We start from the raw sequence: 19,280 nt of genomic DNA, 5'->3' as shown, positions 1-19,280 counted from the left end.
GTCAGCATGCACGCAGGGCATCCAATTGAGTCTTGCAGGAAGTCTGGGTACAGTTTATTGTCAGCATGGTATGTTTTTAGCATCTCTGTTGCACTTGCTAGTCTCATTTCAACAGAGCTCAGAACCAGAATGAACTGCATTGTTTAGTACTTTGATTTTTATTTTTACAGAGACCTTCTATTTCTAGACATAGCACTGGTTCCATTCCAGAGGTAAGATGAAGGAAAGAGGGGGACGTTATTCTCAAGCTACCAGCCATTGTTTGCCCCACACACCACGTGCTGGTCTCCGTGTGCTGGCCATGGTGTCCTGTAATCCGTGGGTAATGATTGCCAGGCTCAGGCTTCCCCGGTGTGCCCAGGAGCTTCTGAGTGCACATCAGCAGAGTTCCTGCCCCACAATGTGTGGGCTCTGGCGTTCTGTCTGCCTCGCCCTCATCCTCACCTATTCTCGCCCTCCTGTCTGTCCACAGCTCCTGAGTTAGTGCGGCAGAAGGCAGGTTCAGGCCATGCAGTCTGGGTCTACTAGAGACAGGCTCTAGGGTAGGAAGGGAACAGGTTTTCTTTTTTTAATTTGTGTCCCATTTTGTTGCACAAGGACCTCAGTGCTGAGTCAGCTCATCCTAGCAAGGACTGGGACCCTGAGTCCCATTTTCTGGCAGTTACACTAGAAGTGAAAGTCATGGCCAGGCTCTAGGCTTTCGTCAGGGTCATTGAAAAGGGTGAGAGGTCAAGCAAAGCAGTTTCCACCTATCTCCCATCCCATATTAATTATTGGGACACATAAGAGGTGGCATTGAGCAGCCGTAGGAAGGGTAAGCCACCACAGGCTGTGTCCTGCAGGCACCAGCATGCCGTCTGAGGTCAGATGCACCCGGAGACCGACCCCAGCTCTGCCGCCTGCCTGCTGCCTTCCTGGCTAGGTGTGACTGTGCTGACCCGTGGTCACACCAGGACATCCATCTTCTGGCCCACCCGAGGACCCGTGTGCCAGCTGTAGGTCCTGTAGTTGGCCACGGTGCCATGCGGATCGTCTCCCCACTGTGCCAGGCACACTGGAGCAGGACCCAGTCCCAGGTTTCTGTGCCTGGCATGCAGACCTGGGCTTTGTGATTATGAACCTGGAGAAACGCAGCATCATTGCAGGCCTGCCTCCATCCACAAACGGAGGCCTGTACATGCCAGACAGATGTCAGGGGATGGGTTCCAGGCTGGCAGAGCAAGACTGCCTGGGCCTCCTGGTGCCCTGGGGCATGGAGTGTGCAGGTAGACCCCTGCCCTCCTGTCCCCCAGGCCCCTGCAGACAGGCCGTGACGCACACCATCATCACTGACAAGATGAACCCTTAACCCCCTGTGAGATGAACAAGGCCAGTCATCAGGAACCCAGGCCAGCTCTGCCCACATGCTTGCACCCCCACCCACACACCCAGGACTTCTTGGGCCACAAGAACAGAGGTTTAGGACTTTAGGCCAGGGGTCCCAGAGCATCTTCTTCTGGAGAATGAGGGCAACTGTGGTCACTGGTTGTCACAGTTACTGAACCCTGGTTGAACACTGCACAGTGTTTTGTTTTGTTTTGTTTTTAATTTTTATTTATTTATGATAGTCACACACAGAGAGAGAGAGAGAGGCAGAGACACAGGCAGAGGGAGAAGCAGGCTCCATGCACCGGGAGCCCGACGTGGGATTCGATCCCGGGTCTCCAGGATCGCGCCCTGGGCCAAAGGCAGGCGCTAAACCGCTGCACCACCCAGGGATCCCTGCACAGTGTTTATAGAAAGTTTGTGGCAACAGGCCTGTGTGTCCTGGACAAGCAGCTACCTGCATGGAAATGGGGTGGCTAAGTGTGTGCTCATGGTGTGCATGGCCTTGGGTGTGCATGGCCTCAGGTGAGCAGCTGCCACTGAGTTGGTCTGCAAGACCGGCTCTCATGTGACAGGTACCTTACATGGATGTGACTCTGATCAGAAAGGGCTGCCTTATGTGAAGTGACTATGCTGCTCTTTGTTTACTGGACTTGATCCTGAAACCCTGTGGTGGAAGATGAGCTGCATTCAAACCAGGCACGTGCACACAGAAACAGCGCAGGTGAGACGCTCTGGGATAGGGAAGCCCCCCCAGCTGAGCCAGAGCTCGTTACCATCGCTGACTCTCCTCGCTCTCCCTCGTGTTCCTTCGTAGAGTCGAGGGCAAGTGTCAGGGCTATGATTTCTGTACAAATGGCTCTAAAATTCGGTAGCTGCTTCTCAGATGGAAGGCAGTGAGCACTGTTGACCTAAAGCTGGGCCCACACCCTGCAGAGTGCAGTGGGGGTTGCACGGCTGCCTGGGGGTCATCCAGGGTGTGTGCAGTGTGCGGCTTGCGTGACCCCAGGCAGTGCTGCTCCAGCCTCATCTCCTCTGCTCCTGATCTCACCTCCCTTGTCTGGGCTTCTTTGTACATCTCACCATCAGGAGAGCCAGCAGGTTGGATTATTTTCATTTGCACATGAGGAAACTGAAGCCCAGAGAGCATGAGTCATGTCTCAGCACTGCACTGGCCTGACAGACTCCCTGCCCTTTCCAGATGGCATGGACACGAATCCAGGCTATGGACACCACGGCCCCTCAGCTCCTCTTCTGTAAATGCACAGGGCTGACCTCAGCCCCGGGAGATGGAGAAGGAAAATACAGCCAGTGCCTGTAGAGAGTGGCTGGCACTCTTTCCAGGCCATCCCCTCCCTCCCTCCCTTCCTCCCTTCCTCCTTTAGTCTGGGACCCAGGTGGCGTGCAGATGAGGGCAGTGTCTCAGTGGACAGCCAGGCTCCTCTGCTCATGGGCTGTGCACCCAGGAGAATTGCTGAACCTCTCTGAGCCTCTGGAGCTGCCTTTAAGCGCCAGGTTGATCATGGTCCAGGTGCCACCTCTTCCCAGATCCTCAGCTTTCTTGTCTGTTAAATGGAGCAGCTATTGCTGTGAGGGTAAATTGAGAGCACAGGCTGACCTCTTTTCAGTGAGCATGTGTAGTGGTTCCTCTGCCGCTGGGGATCAGGAACAAGCCACCGGCCCCGCTACATCGGGTATGTCAGCCGGGGCTCAGGCCTCATGTGTGCTGGCCACGTTCTCCCTGTACCGTGGACTGCGCTAGACGTTGGAGTGCCAGAGGCCACAGGTAGATGAAGGGGTGTGGCACCGCCGCCGCCCACAGCAGTACCTCGTGGGGGCCCGGACTGATGAGCATCCTGCCTGCCAGCGGCTCACTGGTCTGTCCCCAGCGACAACCAGGCCCAGCTGTGTGGGCCCAGGGCCTCATATACCCACCGTGCAAGTCCGAGGACCCTTCCCAGAATCCAGCCTTTGCAGCAGGTCCCCATCACCCGGAGGCTTGCATATCCCCTGACACAGCTCTGGCCCCACAGCACCAACGCGGCTGGTCTGGGTGCAGCCTGGGCTGGGCCTTGAGAGCTCCTGGCCTCCTGTGTGTAGCAAGAGGCACCAGCACCTCAGACACCTGCAGCAGCCCTTCTGTCCCCCTCCAGGCAGTAGTGCAGGCCAGCGCGAGACGTGAGCCCCGAGTCCACACTGGATGACCAGCACCCATCGCACCTGGCACTGAGGATGCCCAGAGCACAGCAGTAAAGTGCTAACAACGGGACAGTCGGGCATAGCAGGGCAATTGGTTGCCCTAGATTTCTCTTCCCTTCACTGGACCTCAGAGGGTGTGGGACCTGTGCTGGGTCCCAGAGGCCTGTCCGTTAAGCCAGGGATGCCTGGTCCCTGCCCCCAGGGCAATGGTAGAGGAGACTCGAGGCATTGCTGCAGGACAGAGCTGGGGATCCCGGCCATCTGGATTCTTGTTTGGTGTGTTTCATGCCACGAGGGGAGGCTTTTAAAACCTTCCAATCACAGGGCTGGCCCCACCAACGAAACCCATTGGAAAGGGAGGGTGGGCAGGCTGTAATAGCCAGGCCCATGTGCAGGGTGCTGTGTGACAGTCAGTGGGCTCTGGGAGCCACATCGGGCTCCCATCCAGGTGGGCTCAGGTCTGCTCCCAGGGCCTCATTAGATACCCTGCTCAGAGAGGCAGCAGTTCCCTGAGGCTTGAGAGATCGCTTCCCTCTCAGAGCTGAGACAGGCTCAGGATGCAGTCCTAGCACCAGGCAGGAGTGAGAGTGAGGGCTGAGAAGGATGCCGAGCCCTTGAAGCCTTTGCAGGGGGTCAGCTGTGCAGCAGGACACTGTGCTGGGCCTGAGGCTGGCACACTGTACCCTTGGGGCTGTTGCTCCACGGCTCTGGCTCTCAGAACAATTTGCATGTTGTCAAGGGTTGTTTTCAAAAAGGAAGAAAAGAGGATGGAGACAGAGGAAAAGGAGCCAGAGAACAAGCCAGAGGCTGAAGTATGCACTCCGTGGCCCTTGACACACAGAGGCTCACGTCTGAGGCAGCTTTGATGGCCTGGAAAGGCCGGGAAGGCCATGAGGTGAAGAAAAGGAAGAGCATGGCCGTCGTACGGCTCACCCCGGGTGGGAGCGTGGAGTCCTCAGGCAGAGCTAGAGGAAGGTTCTGACTTTGGCCTAAAGTTGAAAGGCACAAACACCAGGTCCTCCCTGGTCTGGCACTTGACAGGAGGCTGGGAAAATGGAAGGTTCTGGAATTCAAGTGCCTTTCTCGCCGTGGAGGGTACTGTCGGACACCGCCTTGTCGTGAGGTTTCTGTGCACCCCGTGGGAATCCTGAGGCTCTAGAATCTACCCGGGGGGTTAGTTCCAGAGAGCCAGGGGCACAGGGATGAGGCACAATGGGCAGGAGCCAGAAGGAAGGTGGCCCCTGGCCAGCCCACTGCCCCTCCGCTTGGCTTCCCCTTTCAGTACTGCTGGTGGAGGGTTTTCCTCCTCTCGTTCTGTCCGTGTTATTGCTGTACTGTGTTTACTTCTTCTTGCCTTCAGTCATCCGAGACCACTATGGTAAATTCCCACTCAGAAAAGTGTGGGCTCCTCGTGTCCAGCAAGGAATTATCATGGGACCTTGTGTCGGAAGGATGGCCACCTGATGGAATGTTCCCCCTGGACCCACAACGAGAGTTGGGCATCGGGTTCCCACGGAGCTGTGGGGTGAGGATGGTGACACTGTCCAGAGACGGTGTGTGCCCCGCCCCGCTCCTACTCCTAGAGCACATGGCTCCCCACTCGGCAGGCGCCCTCAGCTCTGCCATGGCTCCCACCTCCACCCCTGCTGCCACACCAGCCAGCCCACGCCACCCACAGGTCCTGTGTCCCCACCCCTTGTCCTTCTCCCTGAGATCCTGCAGCTCCAGATGCTGTGGGTACGACCCCTCCCTGGGTTCCTGGGAGCTGGGCCCACACTCCGAGCACTTTCTTGCCCCATGTGAACATCAACCTTTCCCTTGTGCCCCGCGCCCGCTCCCAGAGGCTCTCATCTAACTAGCAGCCAGGCTGCGCACTGTCCACGCTCTGCCTTCAGGCCTCACCCGACGGCGGCCCTACACAGGGACCTCATTCCAGCCACATCAGAAGAGCGCAGCTGTCCTCTTCTGTCCTCAAGCCTGCTTCCTCATCTTTATCCCATCTTACCCAAACTGTGCCACCCCCCCTGCCCCTGCTTGCCCTGTCCCCTCTGCCATCCAGCCGGGAGTCGCTCTAGTTCCACAGCCTATCTCCCGTGGTGTCAATCAGGGTGATGTAGACCATCCACTGTAACAAACCACTCCTGACACCGGTGCAGCCTGACACAAGGCATCATGCACCGGCCGGTGGGTTGGGTGGCCCTCCTCTCCCTCCTCCCATAGCCCTGCTGTCTACAGCACACAGCCTCCAGTGGGAAGAGGGTCACAGAGGAGGCCTTTAGACATTCCAGTGCCTCAGCCTCAAGACAGTCTTCATGGCCTGTCCCCTCAGGTCGTTCCCGTGACCTGATCCCCGAGCCCCAGCATAGCTGCCAGGGGGTGCCAGAGCAGCCCGACAACTCCAGCCACACCCGGGAGCCCCTCCATTTGTGGCACCCTGTCTGCCTTGGTTCAGGCTTCTAGGCCTCTACTGATTCCGAAGTAACTGTCTGCTTCTGGGATTCCCCAGAATCCACTGGTAATAAGGCTGATCTTTCCACAACTGCTTCTGGAACTCTGCATTGCCTTAGGATTGACTCCATGTTCCTTAAGTTGGCCTGCAGAGCCCTTCCACTTAGCCCCGGATTCTTTCCAGCTTGCCCTGTCACTGTCCGCTCCCACGTTGGCTGCCCCGCGTGTAGCCTGTACCCCACAGCAACGAGGCGCGGGCTCACCCCTCACCGTGACCTGTGCCCAGCCCGTCTGTGTGTCCTCTCTCCCTTCCCCTCTCATCCTCCCTCCACCTGACACAGACACATCCCCATGTGGGAAATCCCTGCTCACTTCCCCTCTGCAGCTTTCCATGGCTCTAGGACACCTCGTTTCCCCCCAGCCAGATTCATTTGTCCTGTGCCTGCAGGACATTTTCCATACATTTATTGTGGAAGGTGTAGCCTCTGTCATTTGTGTATTTGGCCACCGCCCTGAACCTCAGGTTCTTTGAGGGCAAGAACTAGGTGCCAGTCACTTCTGTACCCTGGCACCTGCCCTGGAGCAGAGTTCATACCCATTCGATTTCTTCTTGGGTGAGCATGGGGTCTGTGTCCGCTGCACCACATACTGAATGGTCTTGCTTACTTAACAGTGTGATGCCAGAGATGCTGCATGGCCTCCCCACTCTTACCAGCTCCCTGAGGGGAGGCAGACAGGGTTCAGCTGCAAGGTGGCCAGCTGAGGGGCTCCCAGGGGCACAGGGTCAGCTGAGCCTCAGATGGCCTGCCCTGCTCACATTTGCACCTTTATGAATTATTTCTCCCTGCCATTTGGAGAGGTCAGAGGGTCAACACCATTCCTCATGAATAATGAAGCAGCACTCAACATGTCCTTCCTGCAGGAAGAGGGAGGATTATCAGAGGAGGCACAGAGGAGAGGTTATTCGGGCTGACTCCAATTTTTAAAATGCAGTTATTTGCTGATAGAGATCATTGGATCAAATTAGGAGGTGATCACATACATTTTAGAATCATTCCCTCATAAACCAAACAGGAAACCAAGCGAATGGCTAGAGTCATCACCAGACCGCCTGAGGAACCTCTGTGGGTTCCTATAGCCCAGGAGAACCCCGGATTGGCGTGTGTACGCCAGGTTATGCAACAGTGACAAGCAGCCCCAAACCCTCAGCGGCTTCCTTCTCACCCAGCCGTGTTAGCCCCGGGCAGCCCAGGGCTGTGACCCACAGTGCCCTCCTGGGACACCACCAGATGGCCACGGGCCAAGTCTGACCCACTCCCTGTTTTGGTGAATGAAAGTTTCATTGGAACACAGTCACCCCTCTTCATTCATACATCATCTGTGCTTGTTTTCGTGCTGGGAAAGGGCTGTGTTAGATGACTCACAGAGCCTAGAATACTCATTTTCCGGCCTCACGTGGAAAACACTCACTAACCTCTGTTCTGGAATGTCTCATCCCTGTGGCAGGGGTGGGCTGTATGGGAACTGGTGCAAAGGCCCTGCTCTCCTTGCAGGGGTGGGGAGACAGAGTCTAGTTGGATACCCCTAAGGAGAAGAGATCAGTCCCCGGAACCTGCACATCTGTTTGTAGATGTTTAACTGTTTACACAGAGGCTGAGAAGCTTGAAGAGGCTGCACTGCCGTCTGCAGACAAGGACAGTGGAAGAGCTGACAGTTGTAAAGACTGAAGGCAATGTTTTGATGCTAGTTGGTGTTGGGCCGCCTGCGGGTGCGTGCTGACTCCCCGGCCGGCTCTGGGCTCAGTCTGTGAAGGGGCCAGGGTCACGGCCGGCTGGCCCTGTCCAGCAGGAGCAGGCTCCTTCACCAGACCCCGAATGTTTCTCAGTGTCGGGGTTGGATGGCTTACGAATCAACTTCTCACAAGCAAACAGAAACCCTGGAGATTAGGAAAATGCCCTTTGAAATCCATGGAAGGGGAAGCGTTTGAAATTTGGCAGGGAAAACATCAAAAGAGAATACCCCTTGAGTGTCTGTCCGCGTCTGAGAAGTAATTAGGAGACGTCTCATTGGAAGCTTCCAGGGCATCTTTAAGATGCCTCCTACAGCCACCTGGCTTCAGAGGAGCAGGCCCAAGGCTCTCTGCTCCGCTGCTCTGAGCTCTTATCTGGGGCCCAGGACGAAGCCCTGGGTGGGAGGGAGCACAGGGGCAGTGCTGATGGAAGTGACGGCCACCAGGCTCTGGCACCACCCAGGTGGAGAATGCTGCTTAATGGTAGCATTTCCACAGAGTTAGGAGTTGAACTCCATGCCTTTAGAAGGAGCCAGAAAAACAGTAACAAATGAACATGGGATGAATTTTAAAAATCCCATCCTGAGGACTTTGTGTGAGGAGAACTTCCTTTTGCAAACCTGAGAACTGCTGTGAACATGACTTACCAGCTGTGGGGACAGAGAACCGTGGCCTGGCTGTTTTCATCAGGTACCAACCAGGTTTCTCCTGTGGCTATGACAAGATGGGAACCATACCCACGGTTTCTGTCTGTGCCGCAGGCTGTCTGTGGTGGGTGAGGGGAGACGTGTCAGGGAAGGTCCCTGGGGTCCGTTTGGCACCTGGTAAGCTCCCAGAAGCTCTGGTGGGCACCTGCTGGCCCAGGAATGCAGGCAAGCTGCTGGTTCCCTCAGTCCATCCTCTCAAGTTTAGTGGACTTTTGTGAAACCAGCAGCCTATGGAGCCCAGCCTGCAGAACCCACCCAGGCCACCAAGAGCTGGGAACATGTCCATGCCCTAGGGGGTAGACAGTAGGCAGTTCTGTGCGTGAGCACAAGGGAAGGGCCATGGCAGGTCAGAGGAGGGAGGGCGGCTTTGCTTCTGGATGGAGCCAAGAGAGAAGGAGGCAAGCAAGAATGGGCAGCAGGAATCACTGAGTTGGCTTCCTCCGGGATCTTCGTGTGCCCTCAAGGCTCTGGTGTGAAGGCTCGCGGTTTCTCGGTAGGAGGTCATGAGGATGTTCAGAGTCTCCCCTCTCACCCTCTTACTTCCTGGCCACCTCACCTGCCGCCCGGCCAGCCCCAGCCACTTCCCAGAGCACACCTTGCCAGCTGCTTCTTCCCCACCCAGGGCATCAGTGACCCAGCGAGGTCTGGCAGACCCTGCAGTCTTCCCGGACCTCAGTCCCCTCCTGTCCCCTGAGCTGGCACAGCTGGGCGGGCACCACCACCAGCTCTCGTAATGGTACCACAGCCTGTGAGCCTCACTGCTCAGGTCTGCTGGTCCTTTACGCCCCCTCAGTGCCCGTCACAGAGCGTCCCCACAGCAGGCTCGCAGAGGCACGGGTGGGAGGAGAGACACACAATTAGGGTTGAACAGATGGTTTCTCAAAGCCTGCCACTCTGGCAGCCTCTCGCTATACAGGAGGCACCTTGTGTTTGAAGACAGAACAGGCAAGACATTGGGCTATGACTAACGTACACTTTGTGCAAAGCAGGATACAGATGCCCTGGGTTGTATGGCCTCACACAGAGAAAGGAGTTGCTCTGTCTACAGGGGCTGCTGGCACCTTCCTATGCCGAACCATCAAGAAAGTCGATTTTCATTCCCTGAACTGGAGTCATTTTGTGGCTGCTATTCTCCTATATCTGTCCACCATTTATTTTTCTTTCTTTCTTTCTTTCTTTCTTTCTTTCTTTCTTTCTTTCTTTCTTTCTTTCTTTCTTTCTTTCTTTCTTTTTCTTTCTTTCTTTCTTTCTCTCTCTCTCTCTCTCTCTCTCTCTCTTTCTTTCTTTCTTTCTTTCTTTTGCCTTTTTCCTTAAGAATGTTCTGGATGTTGGCACAGCTGTGGCCAAATGCTGGCCCAGTGAGATGAGGGCAGAAGCTGGAGGTTCATCCTATCCCACCAAGAGCAGGTAAAGGGCCAGGTAATAAGTATTTTAGACCTCATGGGCCATGTGGTCTCCGTCACAGCTGCTCCTGCCCTGTGAGCAGAAGCTGCACGTGAGTCGGTGTGGTTGGGTGCTGTGAACACCTCACTGACAGAAGCAGGGAGCAGCCAGATTTGAACTGGGGTGAGTGTGTTGACCCTGGAGCCAACCACGGAGACTCAGTGAGGCCTGTACATGCAGAGTTGCATTCAGCAGCTTGGATGCTAGAGTCGGATGCTGGTGAGCATGTCCCAACTCCTGCAGGGAGGAGGGGCAGGGGGCAGCACTGGAGGTGAACAGAGGCCTCCTCCCTGGGCAGCCAGCCAGCTTTCTTGAGTGGCTACAAGAGAGCAGGGGAGGTCATGTGGGCACAAAGCATGGCTGCTCTCTCTCCTGGGTGGACCATCTTGTGCAGGCTCCTAGCCCCTGACCTCACGCTGCTGGCCTGAGCTCCTCCAGCCCAGGCCCCCACCCTGCCTGGCCCGGCTAGGCCTCCCCAGCCCACATCCCCTGGGCCAGGGCCAGGGAGGCACCCCTGGACCCACTGGCCCTGCAGGCTATGTGCAGCTCTTTTGGAAGCTAAGCAGAAGAATCAGGCCATAAATGTTTCATTCTAAAGTTTTCTTTAGGAAGCACGTTCCGTGTTCCAGAGTAGAATGTGATGAATAAAACATGCTCATTTCACTGCTCTTTGGGGTGATGACAGTGTTTTCTGGACTCATATTAAAAATTAAAATGAGATGTTTCTCTCAGGGTCCCAATGTGTCCAGGAGAGCAACTTGGAGCCCCCACACGGCCTGCCAGCCACAGAATCCCTTTTTCCCTGTTGCTAATCCTGACAGGAAAATAAAATAGCCCATCTTCCAGGACTGCTCAGGACCCCATGAAAATGAAGTTCTGGGCCGCGGGGGTCTGGTAACAACCAGACAATTTAGAATCTGGGGTCCGTGGCCTCAGCACAGCAGCCAGAAACAGGCTGGCCTTCCAACCGATAGAGGCCAGGACACTATAAAGAGATGTGCAGGGCACTTTATGAGTAGCAGTCTAGGCTTCATCGACTTTCTGCTCCAGAGGTGTGTGAGCCACTCACGTGTGCAGTCTCGGGGGTCTGTCTTTGGTAGGTAGGAAAAGGAGGCCTGGAAAGAGTGAAGCTTGCCTTGTGTGTGTGATTACAGAGCTTGCTGCCCCTCGGCCTCCTGACCAGTGCATGTCCTTGGAGGGCCGTGGGCGTGCATGGCTCCAGGAAACAGCATTACTAGGCTCCTTGGCATGGTGTCCTGCCGTAGAGTCACCCAGAAAGAATATGACATGCATCTGTTTTATCAGAGTCAAAGACCTTCCTTGTGACAGACCCAGTGGCGCAGCTCCATGGTGCACAGGGCTAGGCTTGGCTTTGAAGTCAGGGCAGAGATGTCCACCTGCTGACCTCTGAGACAGGGAGGATATCTTTTCGAGGGCTGCATTCCCAATTATTTTTATCTGAAAGTAGCTGTAGTTACTTCTCTTTCCTTATTTTTATCCCTGCCTAATTTTTCTCACTCCCACCAAGGCTTCGCTAATCCCCTAGGGCACAGAATCATAACATTAAGCCATTGAAAGCCACAGCACTATCAGCCCTGTGGCTCTTGCCTAGGAGGAAACAGGTCTGGGCCCGAGGCCCAGAAAGCCCTGTTTGGTGTGGGCAGAGCTGGGGAATGAGAGGTACAAAACACCTGGGGGTTGCATTAAATCCACCTCAGACTAAACTTAGCTTGTCCTGTATGTTCTCGGAACAGTTCATTAAGGGTGTAGCAGGGCCTCCTGTCAACACAGTGCCTCCCAGGCCCTGGCAGGATGCTGAGGATAGGGAATCCAGTGCGATGCACTATGCTCATGAATTTTTAATCAAAGTCACTTAAAGTAGAGCCCCTTTTTGCTGTGATACCTGCCAGCGGTTAGCAGTGGCCTGGCTGCCTCTTGGGCCACTCAAGAGGGCCCACGATCTCGTCATTATGCTCTGCTCAGCTGAGCCTGCATTCCTCTGTCGTCAACAGCTCTGCTGTCAGTGGAGTTACCTCGTCCGCCCGCTGGCACCAGCAACATTTCTCATCACCTCCTACTAATAGTAACAAAAACGAAGATCTGATGCAGAGCAGGATGGATTGAAAACCCATCTCCATCAGAAGGTCACACTTTGTTTTTTCTGTCCCTGAGGATAGAGCCCTGCCTGGTGTAGCCAGTCCTCAGCAGACATCCTGGGAGGCTTTTGCCTTGGGCTCTGCCCTGCCTGGAGGAGCGAGTCAGATGCACACACTGTGCTAAGCATCAGTCCCACCTTATCCATCTGACCTTTGAGAAAAAGCACTTTCACAAGTGTGACGTCTCTGCATTCCAGCTCTAAGTAATGGTTTGCTGTGCAATCCCACATATTTGCTTTATAGCATAGACATATCAAGTGTCAGCAGAAGGCCAGGGCTCCTGCAAAGCTGTCAGAAGGCCCCTCCCACTGGTTTTATTTAGGTGCACAGCCATGTCTGAGGTGGCTCCATGTGCCTGGGCAGCCCGGTCCTCCCAAGCTTCCTGACCCTTGGCTGCATGGAGTGTCTTGTGTTGGGTCCACGGGAGTCGGCAGTTGCCGGCAAAGATGGGGCCTGGAGCCCTAGTGCCAGCCTGTGGGCCCAGCCTCCCCACCGGCCCAGGCCTGGCAGATGGAAATCTGTCTGCTCTGTCTCTCCTGGCCACATACATCGTTGCTCCCGGCTGGATTTTTGGCTTGAGTGGCTTGAGGACACTGGGGAGAGGAGACCTCTGACAGGCTGCCTTATTTATAGGCAGTGAGACTCAGAACCTTCCCACATTGGGTCAGCGGTGCTTTGCATGTGCAGGGCTGGTTTGGACTAGTTGCCTGATTCAGGAGAGTTTATTCAGACAGGAGGAATGTTGAAGAAAGCAGGGTTATGGGTTGGGCTCCATGTGTCTCCGTGACACCTGCTGGCCAGCAGATTGCCGATGCCCACGTGCTGCTGCCAATAGTCGCCCACTGGCTGATCTGAAGAGTCATCCCCAGGGTCCTCTCTTGTCCCCTCCTGGCATCACCACAAAGATGGCATATGTAGAAACCAGGGAAGCATGGAATCACTGTCAACCAGAGTGTGACCTTAAAACAGACCTCAAATAATTGAGCCCTGTTACTCTTTTTTTTAAGATTTTATTATTTATTCATGAGAGACACAAAGAGAGAGAGAGAGAGAGGCAGAGACACAGGCAGAGGGAAGCAGGCTCCATGCAGGGAGCCCGATGTGGGACTCGATCCCAGGTCTCTAGGATCAGGCCCTGGGCCGAAGGTGGCGCTAAACTGCTGAGCCACCCGGGCTGCCCCCCTGTTATTCTTTTTATATGACTTTGGAAATGTATCAGAAAACTATAGTCACTTGTTATTATTAAAATGATGAAAGACTTTTAAAAGGGGGGGTTCTGTACTGGGTGGCTCAGTCAGTTAAATATCTGACCTTGGTTTGGGCTCAGGTCATGATCTCAGGGTCATGAGATTGAGCCCCACATTGCATCTGCTTGAGATTCTCTCTCCCTCTCCTTCTGCTCATCTCTTTCTCTCTCTTAAAAAAAAAAAGAAATAAAATAAAATAAAATGATGAAAAACTTGTACAGACTTAAAAAAAATTATCCCAAACCCCAACTACCATTATAATTACCAGTGTTATCATTCGATATATGTACATTTCTAGACCATTTTTTTTCCCCATGGAAATATATGCATCTTTTGATGGACCTCATATGTCCACTCTATTGTGGTTGTGTGGGGCCTGTGCCATCATCTGCCACCAGGCCCTCTACCAGGCACATGTGGGCTGGTTCAGTAGTTCAGGTATCTTCTATTATAAAAAGCTCTGCTGTGAGATCCTTTGCCTTGTTCAGATGTTTTGGGGCTCATTCCCAGCAGAAAACGGCTGGGTCACTGGGTTCGACCCCCAACCCCTCCCTCCATGTGCAGAACTGAGCTCTGTCCACAAGCCTCGGCTCACCTCTCGCAGCCTTTGCCAGGAAGGCAGGCCTCTCTGCTCCTCCCTCGCCCGCCCGGCCCTTGCCCCTGCACCCTACAGGCCTGCTGCTCACAGAGGTCCTGTCTGGCCTGCCCCCAGGCGCTGTGTTCCACGGCCCTGCCTGTGCTGTGACATGGACAAAGCTTGTCCCCCCAGCATGAGCCCCGTATGGGGGTCAGGGTCCTGACAGTCGGGGCCAGCAGAGGTCAGCTAGCCCAGGCCATGCCCTCCAGGCCCCACAGCCCTCCACCTGGCTGGCACATGCTGTCCTGCCCCGTACATAGGCAGGGCATTTCCCATGAGCTCACTGGTTGTGATCATGCTCAGCTGATGAGCTCCATGCCCGAGGTGCTCGCCAACACCTGCTGGCCATGTCTGGTGTGGTGCCACCCCTGCCCACGCCCGCCACTGTGACCAAACGAGGGACCCTAACCTTTCTCCCGTGGCTACACACTGAGGGCTGCAGGTCCTCCATACCTGGGGGACCTGGAGCCTGGGGGCACACCCGTGGAGGGCCCTCTGTGGACGATGGTCCCTGGCCAGCTGTGGTGAACTACACTGGCAACTGTCCCGAAAGGAAACAGTCCTGAGCCCTTGTTGGTCTCCATCTCCTTCTGGGGGAGGGCCGGGGTGATGAGTAAGCAAGAACTTTCTCTCCGTTCAGCCCCTCCTACACAGCACTCTGGAAATCCAGCGTCTGTGCACCAGCTACGGGGACACAATCCTTTGAAAATCAAAGTTCTCGCTCACAAGAGTCTAGTTCCTTTGAGACTTGAAGTTGCCTGGGAGACGCAAGGGAAGTCTCGCTCCTGCTTGCATGTTCCATTCTGCCAGGGACCCTGTCATCCAGACGAGAAGTAGAAGCTTCTTAGAGATGTAGGTGTGCTGTGGTCTCTGGCACCTTCCTGGTCTGGCTGCCTAGGCCACGGGGAGCACGTAGAGCTCATGGGCTGAGCAAGGTCAGGACTGGTCAGTGAGCTAAGGAGAAACTCCCCCTCGCCCCTCCACACAAGCAGGAAAGCGACAGGACGGGCACTTGAGTCGTACAGTTAGTTGTCCCGGGGTCTATGCCAGGTACATGTCTCATCCCGTCCTTGTGGTTTCTGCTTCCACTGGCCTTCCCCACCCGAGGACCACACGTAGTGACATGCCCACCTCTGCCAGTCGGAGCCACAGTGCCCTGCTGCCTGCTTCCCCACCTGCCTCTACCAAGGCACTAGCGGCTCCCGTGAGGTCTTCCTGAGCCTGCCTGGCACCCTGGTCATCTGGATCCAGTTTCCTCCAGGATCCCTTCCCTGTCTCTTGCTGGGGAGCCTAAAAGGGAGGAAGGGAGGACCCCCGACTCCCTTGACTTTGAAGGGCATGGATCCCACCGTCCTGCAGACACGGCCAGGCATACCCATCTATATCAGCGTCCAGGGGCTGCTGTAACCGTACCACACGCTGCGTGACTCAAAGCACTGGGAAGTTACTCTCTATCAGGTCTTAGGTCAGAAGTCTGAAATCAGGATATTGGCAGGATTGGCTGCTTCCAGAGGCCGAAGGAGGCTCTCTCCCAGCTGCTGGCTGCCCAATCCCTGCATCACTCCTGTCAGCCTCTGTCTTCACATGGCATTTCTCCCCGATGAGTGTCTCTGTTCCGTCCCATACTCGTACAAGGACACACGTCACCAGAATTAGGGCCCACCGTCATCAGATGATCTCATCTCAGGATCCCTACTTTATGCTATATCTGCAAAGACTCATTCCAAACAAGGTCACCTTCACAGGTAACGGGGGCTACAACTTGGCCGTTTCTTTTGGGGGATGCAGTTCAACTCATTGTGGCATCTACTACCTCACCCAGGAAGAAGGATGTTGCCCTGGGGAGTGTGGGGACAGGATGGACAGGCAGGGGGTGAGGGGCTGGGGCTACAGGGTTCTCACCAGATCATCCTGTGGCCCAGATCCCTCCACCTGGCCTGTGACTACTTCCCTTGGCCGATTTAACATGCTCCACAGGCTTTAGTGGGGAGCAGCTCAAAGTAGACCCCCTCCAGCCATCTCCCTGTATAGTGAACACTTAGCCATGAGCCCCTCAGGTCCGCTGCAGGGGATGCTTGCTCGGCCGACACGTGCCCCTCTGTCACTGCCAAAGGACCAGTTTTCCTTCGGGGTTAATCTCCAGCTCCTGGGAGGTCAGCCTTTAAATGATCTTGTGCTTTGTCACATGAAAGGTTTTGTCTGGGTCTGCAGGACGTCTGCAGGACAGTAGGATCCATGCCCTTTGAAGTCGAGGGAGCCGGGAGTCCTCCCTGGTTTGTCTTCTTTGACAAACACAAGAATAATTAATGCAAGTTCCAAAAAGAAAAATGGGTCTCCCTACATTGCCTTCTTCTATGTCAAGCACAGTGTGATGCTGACCAACCCAGACCCAGGCCCAAAGTATGCTTCTCTGAGCCGTTCATTCCTAGGGGCACCTGGAAGCTGCTTTGGGCCAGGCGTCGGTGGCCACGAAGCTCCCTCCAATGGGCTGGGAAAAAGTGCTACTCCATTCACATCCAGAGGAACTATTGAAAGAGGAGTTTAGTGTCATCGTAATACCTATTCAGTCCCATTTTTGTGGATTATTTCTTTGGGCTTCCTCTTTCTTTTACAGGGTCCCTCTTAATATTTCTTGCAGAGTTGATTTGGTGGTCACATATTTTATGTTGGCAAATCAAACTTCAATATATATATATATAATAAATATATAATCAAACTTCAGTAAATTTATATAAATATATTTATATTTATATAAATGTTATTGACAAACAACCCAGGCAAGTGGAACCTGAGAATTTTGGAGGCTAGAGGATGGGGCTGGTGAGGGGAGAGCAGGTGCCTCTGGACTCCAGCCTGACTTTGCCCTTCTCTTCCCTGGGGCAGGAGCCTCCTGCCAATTCACTCCTATCTCCTCTTGTCTGTTTCCAGGACTCCTCTTCCTCTGCCGGACCTGCCTCAGCAGCTGAACAGCAAGGCACAGCTCCCAAAGTCCAGCTGCCCCTCAACGTGTGAGCTGCCGTTTATGTTTTTGGGGTCCTGTGTCTCCAGCACCTCCCTCCCGCCCCTGCTGGCATGTCCACATGTGGCTTCCATTGGGTTCTCGAATTTGTTACCAGCTGGTAGTTTAGTTATGTGCATCCAGCAATGCTGCTGACAAAGAGAGTGTGGAAACCAAAGTCTAGCAGGTTCTTTCAATATCATTGTCCCCAGGACATTTGTGAAAAGGGGGATATCCAAAAGATTTGATGGCACACATGCCGGCCAATCAGGAAAAGACGGGGTATAGCACAGAGAAGATCCTAGAAGCCGGTGAGGAGGTGTAGAGGGCAGTGGATGGGGCGGTGGGCGGGCCTGCCAGCATGGGGCAGTAGCTGGTTACCAAGTGCTCGGAAGTAGCTCCATGTTTTAACAGCCACGACTGCCCTACAGTTAAGGCAACTTATATCATAGCAGCTGCATATCATCCTCAAATATAACCAGATGAATCATTGCCAGGAAGTGAGATGCTTATCTTGTTTAGAAAATTTGCTCTTGTTAAATTACAGCTCTTAAGAGCTACATGCAGTTTAAAAATTCTCCATTTAAATAGTGTTCTGAAAAATTAGACTGCCTTCTACTCTTTTATTTGGCAATGAGCTCAGTTACTTGAATGGATGTTTTGAGGTGGAGAATATGAATTTGGCAAACAATATGGCAAAGTTGCATGTTCCACAGTCCCAGTGCAGGCCTTGGGGACACTGAGAACCTGCACTATTGTAGAACAGAAGGTATCTTCCAAATGAAAAACAAAAACAAACAAAAATGCCTTTTGAAAAAGCAAGTTGCTGAGCTTCAAAAGGTTTTCTAGAAGCTTAAATATACTGGCATGTGTTCACCTATCTTTTTTATACTCAGTTGAAATGTTTGTCTTTATTTGGTGGCAGACAGGAAATCCCTGAACATCTCCCTTTCTCTGCCCACTGCTGTGATTGCATTACCACGACCCACTAAACCAAAGGAAATTAAGACTTAACCTATTATTTTTACTCAGCTTCCTGAAGAGCACAGAGATTAGGAAGCTACCTTTAGGTATCTTTAGGCTGAAATTCAGGTTTTCACCCACCCTGGACAGAAGATGCTATCTTCTGACCTAGGGTCCTGATGCACTCTCGGGGCTTCCACTCAAACCTGGGTGTCAAGGAGGCTGGTAGTGAAGGCCTTGCTCTTCTTGAAGAACTGACTGCAGGACCCAATCCCCAAGGAAATGACCAGCATCTATAGGAGACCATTAGGCCGTAATGTGGCTGCCCAAATCAGAGGCCCAGGGGTTTCATTTTGGGGTTTCCCCAAATGAATGCCCAGCACACAGGCTCTCAGTAACGTTTTCCTTGTTCTGATGGCCACAGCCTTCCCCATCCTGGGTGCATCCTGGGCTTCTGGTGTCAGGCCAAAGCCCTCAGCTCTCACATGTTAGGTCAGCCACCAAGAAGGCTGCTCTGTCTTCGAGACACAAAGGTTACTAATATAGTCCAAGAATATTGTGAATACCTACTGGGAACCACAACTGTGCACAGACCTTCCATGCTGTGGAGGGTTTTGTAATTTGGTATAGAGTATGGAGTGACCTTTCTCCTGCCCTTGCTCTGCTCTGGGAGATGAGGAGGCCACCGTTGTTCCCAGCCCTCTGCCCTCTCCCTAGCAGCCTCACCCCAAAGCACTGAGTCCCCATTTGAGTAACAGAAGGGAGATTTTTATTTGAGTAACAGAAGGGAGACTTATGTGTCAGATGATGTCACTTAAAAGATGAAAAGTATCTTGGCAGGCATGTGACTGCTGGTGACAGTGGTCGTCTGAGCAGCAGATAAGTCGTGGCCAGCGTCACGGTGATTGGCTGTTGTAAGTTAAATGTATGCTCTCTGCGGCTCTTTCTACCGTGTAACAAGCACCAGGGGAGGGGGTGCCACACGTAGCAATGTACGAGATCCATATGGAGAGCACGACCTTGGAGGTCACATTTTTCATGTTGTTCTGAGGGAGGAGATGAAGCTGACCTCATCAGCTCATGGAGTAGGGAATGAGCCTAACCACTTCCCATCCTCTTTGGCTCCAACACGTGAGCCCTGCCATGTATCCTAGTGACAGATGTCTGTGGGGGGAGTGTGGTCGCTCTTTATCTGGTCGTTCTTCCCAGAACAGTGCAAAAGTCATGTTCAAAAGTTTGAGACTGAGAGTGGGAAGTGGTGCCTTCACCACAACAGCTGCAGCGGCCAGCATGCTCTGTGAGCCAGGGAGCCTGCACGCAGCAGTGCC

General features: G+C 53.9%; 1 protein-coding gene across 1 annotated transcript in view; it reads left to right on the top strand.

Annotated features, from left to right (window-relative positions):
- Positions 1 to 19,280, top strand: part of SH3RF3 (SH3 domain containing ring finger 3) — a 352,997-nt gene that overhangs the window by 248,258 nt on the left and 85,459 nt on the right. Inside the window, exon 6 of the mRNA XM_055329433.1 lies at positions 16,920 to 16,999. Coding sequence (XP_055185408.1) covers positions 16,920 to 16,999 — 80 coding nt within the window. The remainder of the gene's footprint in view (positions 1 to 16,919; positions 17,000 to 19,280) is intronic.

The sequence above is a fragment of the Nyctereutes procyonoides genome, unplaced genomic scaffold (genome assembly GCF_905146905.1).
Source record: "Nyctereutes procyonoides isolate TBG_1078 unplaced genomic scaffold, NYPRO_anot_genome, whole genome shotgun sequence".
NCBI classification, from domain to species: Eukaryota; Metazoa; Chordata; class Mammalia; order Carnivora; family Canidae; genus Nyctereutes; species Nyctereutes procyonoides.
This window is presented reverse-complemented; position numbering and strand designations above follow the sequence as displayed.